General features: G+C 39.3%; 2 protein-coding genes across 2 annotated transcripts; both read left to right on the top strand.

Moving 5' to 3' along the window:
• Positions 1-1,278: 1,278 nt before the first annotated feature.
• ostm1 (osteoclastogenesis associated transmembrane protein 1) lies at positions 1,279-6,935 on the top strand. Its single transcript, XM_027015530.3, has 6 exons — positions 1,279-1,751; positions 2,080-2,194; positions 2,631-2,728; positions 2,860-2,970; positions 3,698-3,857; positions 4,882-6,935. Exons 1-6 carry the CDS (start codon positions 1,362-1,364, stop codon positions 4,935-4,937), a joined length of 930 nt encoding a protein of 309 aa, XP_026871331.2. The 5' UTR covers positions 1,279-1,361; the 3' UTR covers positions 4,938-6,935.
• Positions 6,936-11,953: 5,018 nt separating this feature from the next.
• si:ch73-257c13.2 (uncharacterized) lies at positions 11,954-15,092 on the top strand. The gene is made up of 3 exons (XM_027015527.3): positions 11,954-12,470; positions 12,880-12,976; positions 13,152-15,092. Exons 1-3 carry the CDS (start codon positions 12,259-12,261, stop codon positions 14,127-14,129), a joined length of 1,287 nt encoding a protein of 428 aa, XP_026871328.2. The 5' UTR covers positions 11,954-12,258; the 3' UTR covers positions 14,130-15,092.
• Positions 15,093-15,999: the final 907 nt, after the last annotated feature.

Raw genomic sequence — 15,999 nt, 5'->3', positions numbered from 1 at the left:
AATGGAAAAAGACACAAAATTAATTAGGCTACATGCTTCATATAGGCTACACATTTCAAATACAATGAATTTCCCAATTTTTTTGTCCTCCAGTGCTAGTGCTTGACTTTCAGTAGTTGGACTATTATCTGTAACAAGAGCTTTGTTTCATTAAATAAAGACTTATACAGTGCCTTTTTTCAAGGAATTGTAGAATTAAAATGGCTTTAATGTTGACTTTAGGTCACGTGATGGTATATGACTAAATTGTAACAACTAACTGAACAAACAAAACAAAAATTTCATGGTCTCTAACACACACACACACACACACACACACACACACACAATGTGTATATAAGCCTACTCTTAGATTATATTTCACACAATCAAACAAATGTGAGTAGGCTATGTGAGAAGTTTGGTTTGGTGCGGTAGAAGTCAGAAGGACAGCCTACTTCTCCATTGTCCTCCATTGGGACCAGACTAGGACTTCAAGAAAACTGGACACTATTTATTGTGCTCCATATTGTCTATATTGTTAATATTTAGGTGATCACTGTTGGCCAGAGAAGGAATAGTTTTGAAACCTTTGAGTTTTGGTTCCTCTCAAGGTTTCTTTCTCTTGTTCTATGGAGTTTTTCATTGCCACTCTCACCCATGGCTTGCTCACTGGTTGCTTTGACTTGAACATTTGTAAAGCTGTTGTAAAAAGTGCTATATAAATACATTTGGCTTGACTTGACATTAATATCTAAACATCTTAACAAACATCTGCACTAGGCATTTGGCTTACAGAAACACAAAATAATTATCTGAAGAATGACAAATACAGAATACAGTCTTCTATTAATCGATTCCTCATGACTCAGATTTGTTGACAGTCAATTTCATTAATTTTGCTTCTAAAAGGCCTAAAGAAATTGGCCCAACAAATTCATCGTTAAGTCTAAGACACCTTTCTGAACATAAAGTAATAAGGACAAGGTTACTTCATCAAGCTGATTATGTTATCAAGTATCTTCCCTAACTGTATATTTGTGTGATCAATAGATCTTAATTAAAACTGTGTGCTAATATAACTACAGTCTAGTAACAATAAAGTATAACTAATCTAGACTTTAAAGTATCTAAACCAATAAAACTATGATAATTAATATAATGCTGTTAATACTGCTGCCTTTCCTTTACTGTCCTTTACAGGACAGTAGAAAAGAAAACTGTTTACGGACCACGTGGACAGGTGTTTGCGTTTGTGTCTGCGCACCATACCGCGAGAATAGGCCGACATCACGTGATCAGCGTGAAGTAAGCGAGCGAAAACAGGAAGTATTGAACACAAACGTTAAACAGACAACGCAGTGTGATTTCCACCATCCAAAATGGGGGTCTTTGTGAATTATGCTTGTTTATTCCGTTTACTGCTTTGGGCGAATGCACTCACGTTTATCACCGCGGTTAACATCGCCAGTGATGCCACCGAGCTGAGCGGCGACAGAGCGCTAAACCGTCCATCATCTTTCATTTCTGTACCACACGCTTTTCAGCCGGACAGTTTTAGACAGTTTCTGACTCTGGGTCTTTCCGATGCATTTCCAGAGGACATGGAAGGTACCGAAAATTGTCTGGAATTGCTTAGTATTTTTGGTCAGCGATATGTGACATTGGCGAACTGTCTCGTGTCTTACGCGCGTCCCGTAAAAGTCTGCCAGAACTGCTACACCGATTACAACAATTTTGAAAATATATATAAAAACATATCGTCTGATCAGGTGAGTTGTCAGCGAAATGCATAACTTTAGGGAAATAATTGTGCCAATTCACACCGAAATGTATTATACAGAAGCTATTTTAAAGATTTTCCCCCGCCCGGTCACATGCATCGTGTCTCGTGATTGTGGTTAAAGCATCATTCGTAGAAGGTTAGCTGCTAGCTAGCGAGCTAACAAAAACCCAGATGATCAAACTGGGAATTCAAACTCTTTAAAAAAAATTTATTCTTAAGGAAAATGTACTGTCTGATCGCTGAAAAATATCAGGTCATAAAGCAGTTGTTCAGAGACAGACTTCCCAACAGATTGTCCCTCATTCTCTTCACAGTCAGGCCCTGGGAATGTCAGCTGTCAGGATTCCCTTTTGTGGTCGGATAGACTGATGCTGCTGCCTAGCCTTTACAGCGGTTTAAGAGACATCTGGGAATCGGCTGCCTGTACCAGTGAGTTCCATGATGTGGCTCCACCCAAGAATTAAACTCTCATTGGGACTCCTCCAGGATAACTGGATCTACACAACTAACACAGTTGCTTACCCCTTTACACTTGGGCAATAGCTCATTTGATTAACATAAAACACTGTTCTAAATTGAAGAGGAAGCTTAATTTGTGGTACTGAAATAACATGGCCAATAATATTGGTTTCAGAAACAGCATTTTCAGTGAGTTTTGCATTAACTGCATTGACTGTTGGTAGCTTTGGGTCATAATGCGTGGTTAAAATTACGATTTTGCTTCTTAAGATTTGTTTTGGAAATCCCTGCATATTATTGGATATCCTTGTAAATGTTACAAAAAATGAATGTGTTTTGTTCTTAGGATTCTTGAGTTGTATCAAGAGTAGTTTTGCAGTAACACCCTTGTTCCTGTGTTCACCAGACTGTCTAACTGCTTATCAGATGAATCTGTCCAATGAAACCCTCAACTTCTTAGCTAAACTTAACCAGTCCCTCATCTGCTTTGACAAATACCAGCAGGTAACATCATTTATATTAGGGATTGCTGTATCATAATGTACACTTTTTAAATTAATTGAGTAATGTGTACTATACATTTTAATTGTATAAGGTATCATAAGTCACTGCTGAAAATGTATGTGTTCAAACAGGGAAACCATTCTGAGCTGTGCAAAAAGTGCAAGACAGCATACAAACAACTTGATGAGCTATACAGTAAAATGGAGGGTAACAAGACCCTCTGTATTGACATAGAGGATGCAGTAAGTTGTATTCTTAACTAAACATCTGACACCTGTTGGAACTGGATCATATATGGGGTATTTTTTAAATGCAGAAATATGGAAACACCTTTCACATGCACATTTTCATCTTAACAGTTTTTTTGTGTAGGTTTTTTTTTTTTATTTATAGTCTAATCAGCAGCACATGCATGTTGTTAAAATATGAATTCAATATTAAGTTAATGATACAGTATTTTTGACTTGAACATTGACATTGAATTTTCTTTATGCAGTAATGACTGATTAACATTACAGACACTTATTAGTAAGTCTATTAGCTATTTTGACCACTAATTACTTCCCATATGAAAAAAATAGCATACTGAAAAATCTAAAAAACAAAACAAGACTTTCATAAATTATAACAAAAAAGTATAAAATCAGGCCATGTCACAAAAGCCAAAACTATTTATACAGATGGTTAAAATATGTTAAGACCGTTCCTTCAGTTGAACAAAATTGAAAACCCAAGTTACTATTCTTTTGGTCCACATGGACAAGATCTATTTGCAGTATGGCATTAGCATTGCTCTGTTAAGTGTACGTGTACTTTTAGAAATATTTTAAGACGTTTTATGAAATATTGTTTGTATTTTATAAATTATGACTGATCAGGGAGTGCATATAAGCCGTCATATATCACAGAAACCCGTTCGGAAGCATGTAGAGGTCATCCTTCTTTTTGGTTTGCCTCTCTCTTTCCCAGATGAACATGACACGGCAGTTGTGGAGCAAGAACTGCTCGTCCCCGCGCAAAGAGATGGTGCCGGTGATTGCCGTGTCCAGCTTCATGCTCTTCCTCCCCATCATCTTTTACCTGAGCAACTACCTGCACTCGGAGCAGAAGAAACGGAAACTCATTCACCGTGAGTGACTCACTGAGGCCCTGAGGGGAGGGGCAAGAGGTGTGGTGTGTAATAAAGAGGCGGGCGTGCATTTCTGTTGCAGGTTGGAGACACTAGAGTAACGGGAGCATTGATATTGTGCTCAGAGGCAGAGTACTTTTTGTTTGTAAGTAGTCGGGCGGTTTTCCATTAACGACATGGTAAAACGTACGTTTTTGTTTTATTCCATAAAACACTGATAACATTTCTTCAGTTATTGGCAGAAAATGAGAACTGGACAAAATGCCAAAAAAAAAAAGATGCAGTGTTTTCAAGTTCATATTCACTTTTAAATAACACAGTGCTGTTTTAACTTAGAAGGATGTCAGAATTCAGCATTTGGTAACCAAGATTTTCAATCACAGTGTTGATGCATATTGACATGCTCTCCACCAGTCTTTAATCTTCCTTGTTAAATAAGATTTGGTTGAGGTGATCATCTAATCAGTCCTTCATTAAGTAGAATGAGATGTGCCAGTGCTAGAATTCAACAGACACTGGAATGGAATGGCTGACATACATGTAGAGATTAAACTTTGGAGTGGTCTCTTAATGCTTTCCAGAGATCTATTAGGTCTGGCTTGTTTGATGTGGATTCTTTTAAATAAATAATACAAAAATATAAATATAAACCAATATAAAAAAGAAAAATTAGAAGTAATAAAGATATCTTATAATGGTGAAAAAGCAGCCCATAGTTTGCAAATAATAGCTTTACTTGTACTTAGATGACTTGTTTGTGACAGCGGATACATGTATGTGAGTCATCTGTCATATGTTAATATATATATTGATGGTTTGGTGTATTTGCTTGCTGTGGTCTTTCTTGAGGCATAAAGCAGCAGTTGCATAGGACATATTGGGAGAGATTTACCTGTACTGTATAGGGTGTGTCTGTAATCTCTGGTGTTAGTTCTCTATCTTTTAAAGCTGACCTTATAGTCTGCAGTGGTTTTCTCAATCACATGCCAATCTGATTATTTCCTTCCTTTCGACTGTTCCACAGCTAAGAGAGCCAAGTCCAGCCACAGCCTGATGAACATTCAGGATAAGTTCAGCTGAGTGGGCATGAGGGCGAGAGGAGAGGAGCTTCTGCCGTCCTTTCACCGTGTCTTCCCGAGACTTTCTGGATGTGAAAGGGCGTTTGGCTCCCTTCACACGGACAGCCTCGAAAACATCCTTCCTATCTAATCACTGACTTTTTGTTAACTGCTGAGTATCAGTGAAATGTGGCTTATACATTTAAATGTTTCATCATCATCATTATTATTATTGCACTCCCACTTCGTTGTCCTTTTACATGTGGCAAGATTCATGTTTCCAGTGTGTTTATGCAAGATGGAGTCGATGTGACTCTCTCCAATGACCTGTGGCTTCAGAGCTGACTACATGTGCAAGTGAGACTGGTTATGCCGTCGTCCTGTCGCAAGCTCGAGAGCACCTCTATGCTTCCCATCGTCGGCTTTCATTATTTATTTCCTCACAGGCAGCAGGGGACTCGTGCACCTAACATAGCGGCAGTAGTGGTGCGACGGGCACTTGATGTCCATTAGAGAAGGATCCATTAATAATGACGTGGTGTAAGGTCAAAGGTGCATGCGTGGAGTGAGGTGGAGGAGAAAGCAATGGCTGAAATGAAAGGAGAATGCACTCCACAAGATGCTAGAGATGCTGCACGAATCACGTGCTGCCTCAGCCAGTGCTTTTCTTCTTCTTCTTTTTTTTTTTTTTTTTTTTGTCTGAAATAGCCATCTCTGCTCTTTCTGCTACTAATGTGTTATGAAGTAACTACATATCAGGCTGACTGGTTATCTGATCATGAGTAGATGAGATGTAGATTATATAATATAGATATAGCCTGAAGGAGTTAATTCTGCTATGTTGTGTTTTGTGTTGCGGGAACAGTTTATTATTTTTGTGCTCTTTTCTGTTTACCCAGATTTTTCTGCTAAAATCCATTTATATTTATACGTCCATGCTGATATCCCCTTTTTATGCCAACTATGAAGCCTACTTGCTGCAAGAATGACCCTAAGAATGCTGTGGATTAGATGTTGAGTATTTAACAAAACCTTTGGGTGCTTGGAAATGCATATTATTATTTTTCTGAGATTTGTACTTGGTGTGGCTGAAAAGCCATTCTTATTAAAAGGAGCCTGTTGTTTTCAGGTCTTGTGCCCTTTCCTTGGGCCGTTTACCCCGTCATTAGCAACTAATCTAAATGTAGGATAAAGTTGCTTGGCTGAAAATTCGCAACAACACATCCGTTTAAGCTTCCTTGGCTTTTTGGTCTTCTGCAGCGGAGCCGGAGACTATTACACTGGCTGTTAAGCGCATTTCATCTGATTTGTTGAATCAGCTTCAGTGAAGGGAGCCTTGGGTAGAGGGCTGTCTTCTCATGTGTGTTAAATTAGCGACGTAATGTGAACGATAGCTTTCACTCATAAATCACAGTCCCAATTTGTTAATCTGGGATGTAAATAGTGCTTTTTGATTTGAGCCACACGCGTCTCGAGGAGGAGAATCGCATATCCACGTGATGGAGAAACTGGTGTAAAAGCCAAAAAATCTAGATGAAGTAGAGCAAAGTACAACCTTGCCTGACAAGGGACATTATCCTCCAGAGATTATCCTCCATTACGCTTTGCCTTGGTTGGACTCCGTGACTTTGGGTCTAAAGAGCATTACGAAATGCCCTGATTTCTTAACTGAGCCTCTTAGACATTGGCATCCTCTGTGTGTTCTGCTACTGCCCTGTTTACCCAACTATTAAAATGGACTTTCCAATAATCAGTGCTTTTCTTTATAAAACAGTGATAACTGTAATACAAATCAACACCTTTTTACAAATAGTAAGATGTTGCAATTCCAAACCAGACTTTGTCCCGTAATGCCTCTCTGGCATTCATCTATAATGGTCATAGTTGTGTTTGGTCTGCCTTGCAGATGAAACTGTTGGGAGACATGTATGGTAACTGTGGTGTATTTATGTCTTTGTTATGTATGGGTGAATTGAATAAAGAATCATGTATTTGAAAAATAAAAAGGTCCCAGAAATGATTTGCCAATGCTCTTCAGTTGTTTTTCCTGGTGGAACGGCTGCAGCGTGGTGCATTGCACAAGTTCTGTTGGCTTCCTGTGTAACAGGTGTGGTGTAAAGTTGCATACTTGGTGCTGTGAATAAAGCACACCTTTGCTCATGTGGCTCATGTTGCTGATTAAGAGTTCCCTTTCACAATAAGTTACAGCAGTGACACAGCAACCAAGGACCATACTTGAAATCCATAGGACCTTTTTATATTGTTTTAAATACAATGAACTTCATGCTATGAAGAAGCTCGTCTTTGTATGCTGGGCACCATCCGGACACCCTTGCCAGCCTTTCTTGGGGAGCAGTATGCTGCTCGTTGGCTGGAAGAAGCAGTTTCAAATTTTACAAATGGCCAATTTTCATGCACCATGAAATGTTAAAATTAGACTTGTTCTATTTTTTTTTTTTTTTTAATGAATGCATTTCTAAAACTGCATTTGATGTTGATTAAACTTTTTCTTGAAAAAATTTAGAATATTTTCAGAAAATTCAAGTGGCTTTCTTTATTTGTCTGCTTCCTATTGCATTCATACTGTAGATACAGATGTTTCCACAAGCCCAATATAAGTAACAGTTAGGTACAGCTTGGCAGATTACACTAACCTATAAATAAAAATAGAGATCCACAATATGCTACTGCATAAAAAGGAGGTATTGTTTGCTTGACACAGGTCAAAACCTTCAGATCCTGGATTTTATGATTAGGGTAGTCATTCAAGGGTTTAGCACCGGCTGGGTTTCTCAGGACTACAGAGGTTTAGTCATGACCTCCAAATTCTCCCTCTCCCAACTACACACACATGCGCGCACACACACACATGCGCACACTTGAAACCTCAAAGGACTTATGGCAGGTCAGCTGGGAGTGACATCACAGATGCAGAATGGCAGGCCGTGTCAGGAACCTTTGGTGCATGACTCCTGTTCCCTACATCTTTTGGCAGATGGATTGAGGTGCTCTCAGACCTCACTTACAGCCTGGCCCATGACCCAGGGGGCCGGCCGGAGTGGCAGCACCTCCTGGAGGGGGCATGGCACAAGGGCAGGAACATCTGACCCTTACGGGCACCCCTGCCTGCCTTTCTTTGGGTGCGGCACACTGTTCATCAGCTGGAAGAGACGGCTACAAAGCCTCTACATGAGGAAAATGGACAGGGGCCCATCGAAGAAATAAGTGACCACTGTGGTGCCTGCTCTAATCTGAAATACATTTTCCCTTGATAACAGAGACTTATGATTAGTTATATTTCCCAACTGTTCTTTGACGTTAAAGCATGTATTGGGTGAAAAAATATAGGCGGGATTAAGCAGGTGAGGGTGTTTCTGTACTACTTAATATATAACTGCAAATGTTGGCTCAACAACTACAATAATGACATCAGTCTTAATATCCAGTCTGAAGCTGAGTGGAGTAAAGCAGTGGAGCATTTCTGCAACCTTAAATTGACATGTTTCATTTCATTTGCATAATTTTTCACAGCTACCAAAAGTATTGCTTTTTATGTGTAAATCATAACAATTTGTCAATAGTTATTCATTTAAAAAATGCTTTGCTTAACTTTTGGTAATCAAACTGATTAAATATATTATTCTATAACCAAAACTCAAGTAAGGCATTCCAGAGCTTTTATCACTAGTGGATAGGTGTGATAACAGCAAATTTTCATGCTTTTCCATTCTGATGTTGATTTCTAAGCGAGTTTTTAGTCCTGATGAAATATCACTGTCTTCTAATCATCTTAGGAAAAGTAAATTAAGAAGAAGGGTTGTGACCCATATAATTGCTTACTGCATATTTAACTTTGATTAGGGCATAAGGGTGAGAGCACCTCTCCAGTCTGAAAAAGGCACAGCTCATCACTGGGACACTCATCATTTGATAATCCTGTCTTCACAAGGGTCAGTGGGATTGAAGGGTTACTGAGCAAGATTCCAGCTCTCTCTCTCTCTCTCTCTCTCTCTCTCTCTCTCTCTCTCTCTCTCTCTCTCTCTCTCTCTCCTCTGGTCCTCTAACACACTTTGCTTCTGTGCAGTATAGTTGATTCTGTACTGCCATGAAATTGACTATTTATTTTTTAAAATCAGATTTTCTCTGATGCTCCTGTGCTCATTTTCCCATTGATCAGTGCATGCAAAAGTGCAAGACTGTTAGTGTGACGCTGGTGCCTCCTACTGATGTGATGTGAAATTACGTCCCTTGATTTGGGTTTGAATAAGGTGGATGCAACTCAAAATTGCACTCCAACACTACATAATACTCAACAATGACAATAAAAAGACAATACATCTAAAAAATGACAAAATATACATGTGAAATATGAACTTTGACACTAACAGATACTAATAATTACAATTACAAGTCTCTCCTTTCCAAGTTCTCACTGGAAGTAACATCTGCAAAGTCATCCTACTACAGAGAGAAATTCGAATCATCATTATCTGATCCACGCAAGCTCTTCACTATTTTTTCTTCTCTCCTTAATCCTCCCCCTTCCCCTCCTTTCTCATCTCTTACTCCGGAGGATTTCATCCCCTTCTTTGAGGAGAAGGTTGCAGCAATCCGCCAGTCCTTTTCCTCTGTTCCCACCCCTCCAACCAACGTGCATTCCCCAACATCCAACTCTCTGACTTCTTTTTCTCCTCTCTCCTCGGATGAAATTCTTCAACTCCTGATTTCCAGCAATCCAACTACATGTCCACTGAATCCAATTTGTTCTGCTCTGTTCTAGACAATCGCAAGAGATGTGCTTCCTTTCATCTCTGTCATCATCAACAACTTCTTATCTTCTGGATACGTGCCTACTGCATTCAAAACTGCCAGGTTGGTACGAATCCTCAAGAAGGTCACACTTGACAGCTCCAATGTTACCAAACACAAACCAGTATCACTTCTCTCTTTCCTCTCAAAAGCCCTTGAACAAGCAGTTTATAATCAGTTGTCTCTTTTTTTCTCCCAGAACCAGCTGCATGATCCCAATCAATCTGGCTCCAAACCGGCACATTCTACAGAAATGGCCTTCATAGCAGTGACTGAGAAACTTTATGCTGTTAAAGCTGCCAAACTGTCATCTGTTTTGATTCTTCTAGATCTTTCAGCAGCCTTTGACACAGTGAACCACAACATTCTTCTCTCTGTTCTTTCCAGGCTTGGTGTAACTGGCTCTGCTTGGAGATGGTTTCAGTCCTATCTGGATGGACGGTCCCATCAGGTGACATGGAGAGGATCCACATCCAAACCGTGTAGACTCTACACTGGTGTTCTACAAGGCTCAGTATCAGGCCCCCTTCTCTTCTCTTTGTATACTCGTTCTCTTGGTGATGTAATATCTTCTCATGGTTTCTCCTACCACTGCTATGCCAATGACACTCAATTATTTCTTTCTTTTCCACCCTCTGACAAACAGGTCTCCACACGTATCTCAGCATGCTTGACTGACATCGTGTCATGGATGACAGCCCACCACTTGAAGCTCAACCCCAGTAAAACTGAGCTTCTGTTCATCCCAGGTACTCTCAACCCTTACCCTGACCTCACTGTTTCCTTTGAGGACTCCCTGGTATCACCATCTGAAGCTGCCCGTAGCCTGGGCATAACTTTGGACAACCAGCTGTCATTCTCAACTCATGTTTCTAATCTAACCTGGTCTTGCAGATTCCTCCTTTGTAACATATGAAGGATTCGACCCTTTCTCTCGCAAGAACCCAAGTGCTTGTGCAGTCTCTTGTAATCTTAAAGCTAGACTATTGCAACTCACTAGCTGCTGGTCTTCCTGTAAGAGCCATCAAACCTCTACAACTTGTCCAGAATGCAGCAGTATGACTGGTCTAAAATCTTCCGAAGTTCACACTTTACTCCACTGCTGCGCTCTCTTCATTGGCTCCCAATAGCTGCACGCATCAGATTTAAAACCTTGATGCTTGCCTACAAAGTCAAAAATGGACCAGCCCCTTCATACATGAGGTCAATGGTTAAAACCCGATCCGTACCTCGAGTACTTTGAACCTCAAGTATGGCTCGGCTTGAAATACCTTGCTTCGGGTCCCATGGATGACAAGCATCAAGATTATTTTCTGTCCTGGCTCCAAGATGGTGGAATGAACTCCCACTTGCTGTCCAGACAGCAGAGTCCCTTGCAGTCTTCAAACGCAGACTGAAGACCCATCTATTTGCAGAATATTTAAAGGACAACTGACACTGCTCCCATATTGACTGACTAATTTAGTACTTATTGTAGGGTATTGTTTATGTTGTTTAACAAACTCTAGCACTTATTGTTTATAGCACTTATCATTGTTTAAGATAGACCTTATATATTTTTACTTCTAGGTATCACCATTCATCCATGTATTCTACAATATTCTAGTTCATTGGTATATTTGATTCTAACCTGCTGTACTGTACTAGGATATATTCTATGAGTAAATGACAAAGCACATTTGTAAGTTGCTCCAGATAAGAGTGTCTGCTAAATGCCGTAAATGTAATTATAAATGTAATAAATAAGCATTTTATGGGTACATCAATTTTTTTTTATCTTAATCGCATCAGTTGCACTGTTTAAAGTGATATTTAAATCATTAGAATACCCAAATGTTTAGACTTTCTGACTAGCTTCCCACCAACACAATAGTCCATGTATCAACCTAACTAACACAATACTTGTGTTAATAATATATATATAAAGATAAACAATTAGCTAGCACAACTGATGAAGGACATCTGCCGAAACGTCCTGTTTCTCTGGATAAGTGTAATCTACTACTTTTTTTTTTACTACAGTACACCTTTAATAAGATACCTCGTAAGGACTTTTTTTTTGCCACAAGAGGGCACCTCAGACAACATAAAAGAGTACTGTGACGACGCTGTTGCCATTTCAGCGGAAAGTGGCTGTTAGTCGGGTATGTTTCTCTGGTGAAAGGAAAGAAAACACAATAACATTTAATACTTTTAATTATTTTTTTTGAGTTTCTCTAACATCTGGAAACACATGTTGCAAAAATCCAGGCTGATAAAAAAGATTGATACAAATCCAGAGAGAAAACTCATTATGTATGTTATTGTTTAATTTAACATGACTCATTAAGCTATTAGTGAACACCTAGCAATCAGCTCATGGATCGATAAGTTATTAGACACGTCACTCATATGTTCTTTGATTTGTCCAGCACATTTCAAAACATTTATTACATTTGATTACAGACATTATTAAACGGAGTGAAACGCTGGCGAATGAACCGAGCCTAATATATTAGTTAATGATATGAAGTTGGGCATATGAAAGAACGGAGATGGTGGTCCTGAGCCGGATGTCCAATAAGGAGGAGTCTGTTGGGGTTATTTGGCAACCTATGTGTAAAAACACGCGCGCACGGCCCTATATACACAAAAAATATATTATGGCACTGGAAACGTGTATTGCTTTTTTATTAGCAGATGAGTTAGACGCTGATGAATACATACATGTAAAAGCTAAAGTACCATTCAAAGCACGGAAAATCAGGTGATACGATCCTACTTCATCTCAGTTCCGGGAATTTGTTATTGTCTGTCGCTCTAAGATGTAATTGTATCCTAGCTAGCTAGGAAAGCTTAGGCTAGGATAACTTGTTAGCCTCGAGGTTGCACGTTCTCTTAGTCAAATGCAAGCAATAGCTTCAGTTTAATTGTGTCTCAGAGCATGACGGATATATATGCAAATTATATTGTGCACAGATTGTTGGACTTTCTTTACATTACAGTGTACACAAAGCCTAGCTGTCTGCACCGTAGCCACACTCGATTTAAACGTGTTCGTGTTTGCGTGAATATGATTTGCACATGCTTTATCTTTGTATCTTATGCTCATAGAAAGCGACGGTACTGCATTATCAAACTGTGTTTTTAAGATTTTCTGCCGTTATGTTGTGCAGAGATCATGGCAAAAACAACTACTTTAGTGACATCGTGCCAAGTATGTCTGCCAGGGATTTTCAGAACTACTTCCAGCTCACGCCGACCCAAGTTGAGGTACATCTACATAATTTCAGACCAACAAACCTGAAGTTTATCTTAGTTTTAAGCAACCGATTGGGTTTTTAATTCCCCGGATTAATTAAAGAAACCGTGTTGCACAACGTGATTGCGTCCCATTTTACAGAATATATTGCAAGTCTAATAGAGTCTCCTCCCCCAATGACTTCAGGAGCTGGTACGGCTGCTGCCGTCTTGTGATTGGGCTGGCAGTACGCTGGAAGGATGGACCATGATGCATGCAGTACTGTCTAGTCTGTGGACACTGTCTACTTTGGAGTCTCATGCTAGCATAGCTGCCCGCTTCCAAACCAGCGAGTCCCTCATTCACCAACAGCTGCAGGAATTCTGTGCCCTTGTCACGGCAAACTTTTCTGATAAGGTCCACTGGCCGAAGTGGAAGGATGCTGAAGCCTCAGTGGCCGGATTTTCTGCCGCTGTTGGGTTGCCGGGTACTGTGTGTGCAGTGGGTTACTGCCTGATTCCCATTGAGAGGCCCATGGACGTGCCTGACTCAGAGGCATATCGAGTCTCTGAAAGGTCATACTTAGTAAATCTCATGGCTTTCTGCAATCACCAGGGCTGCTTTACCTACGTGTCTGCCAAGCATCCAGGAAACTGGCATAACTCCAGGGTCCTGCTCGACACAGAGGTGGGAAGGGCCCTACAGCAGGACCCAGTCAGCCTGCTTCGCGGGAAACACATCATAGGTGACTCCACTTTTCCACTTTCGGAGCACCTTCTCACACCATTCCCAGACCATGGAACTCTCGGTGAGAAGAAGCGGCGTTATAATTTAAAAGTGCAGGCCGCCCTTCAGGTGGTGCGTGGCTCCCTCCATAGCCTGAGGTGTAGGTTCCAGCGGCTGAAGTTATTGCAAATGAATTCCGTAGCCCAAACCAGCCTGGCTGTACACACGTGCTGTATCTTGTATAACATGTATTTGGAGACCAATAATGCTGCATCCCTTGAGTGTATGGAAGAGGATTTCATCACCCAGATGCCTTTTCACGAGCTACCTACTGGACACTCGGGTAGTCTGGGTGGAATATCCAAAAGGCAGGATGTTGCAGCATCCCTTGGGCGAAAGCCTAAAAAAGATGGAGGATTGAAGCATGAACAACTACAACAGCTTGGAAAATATTGGTAAATTTAGTACAAAGTCACTTCTTTTGTGACTTGTGTTTGGCCTTAAACTGGTGGACTTTTTATTATGAATGTAATGTATACTTTTACTACTATACACTGCCCTCTACAGGGCATTCTTGATTTTACAGTGTTTCACCTTTTCTTTCACCTTTACATGATATCTAGCAGAAACTTTTAAATAAACATTAACTAGTGAAATAATAACCGTAAAAGGCCATATTTGGAATATTATGATTAAATTGAAGAATTTTCCTAATGAGATTAACCTGCCTTACTACTTACACAATATTACTCGTATTTATGGTGATTTTAGACACATTTTAAGTGATCTTACCAAGGGAATGCTACACTGGCAGATAGTTTTGCTTTTTGTCTATTTTAAGATAATTGGTTTTACATTGTAGTCTTTACTGGTCATTAATTTCATTCAAGATTGTTTTCATTATGAAAAAAAAAGGGGAAAAAAAACCAAAGGACAAAAATGTAGATGACCTCTTTGTCACTAAAGAACTACAGTGAATGATAAATACATTATTTCCCTTCAGTGGCAAAATATAGAAGTGTAGGTCATGACCTTTGGGAGACTCTCCTTCACTATACTCCATATGAAAATACATGGTGGATTTAAAACATGCCCAAGCTACATTGCATGCAACAAGTCATATACATTATTAATAAAGGGTAACATGCATGTTCCAGGCTGAGGCAATGGAATAAACCAAAAATATAGTGTGCATTAAATACTTTAGAAAATAATATAGTTGGTTCACTACAACATTTAAGATGTTTTAGGCTTCATCCAAGTCATCAACTCCTTTTACTGAAAAACTAGGTACACTACTGTTGGCCATCTTTTTTAAATGGTTATGTTTGAGAGCCTTAGTGTGATCACTCTTAAATTTTAGCTTTGTAGTGTTCAAGAAAAAACTCTTTACAAGTAATGTCGTTTTTTTTTTTTTAAATAAAACTAATTAAAAGTAAATGAATATTTTAAATAGTATTATTGTGATTATTATTTATATTACTATGCTATATTTAATTGTTGCTTAACATTCTTACATGCATCATCGTTTCAAAGAGGATTTTGGCATGAAGGCAGCCACTTGTTAAATTCATTTATTCATGTAGAGCCTCACTTAGGAACAGCTAAACCAAAAAAGCATGTTCTATGTACCAGTAGGCTGCAATATTCAAATCTACCCTAGACGTAGGTTAGCATAACCTACCACAAGTTATTATTTTTTTAGTAAACATAGGAAACACTACCTTCACTTACTCTTTCAAAGGAACGTTATCTAATTCACTTTGTCCTAGTTATTGGTCCCTTTTTTATAGGCCACATTCAAAACAGTTTCTTAACTGCCCTTAACAGTAGGATTAGCATTAGATATTGTAAATGAATGTTCTTAATTTGTGCTGTAAGACTTAAAGTTGCCTTTTACAAAGTCTACTAATTTCTTTGCATTTTGCATAATAGATGCTAAATATATGCCAATACTGAGCAGATTTGTCACTGCATTTATGACTGATTTGTGATAGAGGTTTGTTACAACACTGATGGAGCTGAAAAACCACCCACTGCTAAGTATCCTTACAAATTAGGACATTGTGGTAGTAAAGGGGTGGTGTTGTGCAGTTGTTTGATTAAAATGGTAATCATTTCTATCACATACAATATGTGGCGTTCGATAAAATAAATAATCTTCAATACCCCACCCATTTACCAGCCAAAATCACAAACAACAACCTATGTTTAAACCAGCTCCCTTAACCTTTAACTTCTCAGTTTACCTTTTAGAGCGCATGCGTAGAACACGTATTCTGAACGCGACGGACTGCCTTTTTCGTGACGAGTTTTGGTATCCGTGATG

The sequence above is a fragment of the Electrophorus electricus genome, chromosome 2, assembly GCF_041902795.1.
Source record: "Electrophorus electricus isolate QZ-2024a chromosome 2, ASM4190279v1, whole genome shotgun sequence".
Lineage (NCBI taxonomy): Eukaryota > Metazoa > Chordata > Actinopteri > Gymnotiformes > Gymnotidae > Electrophorus > Electrophorus electricus.
This window is presented reverse-complemented; position numbering and strand designations above follow the sequence as displayed.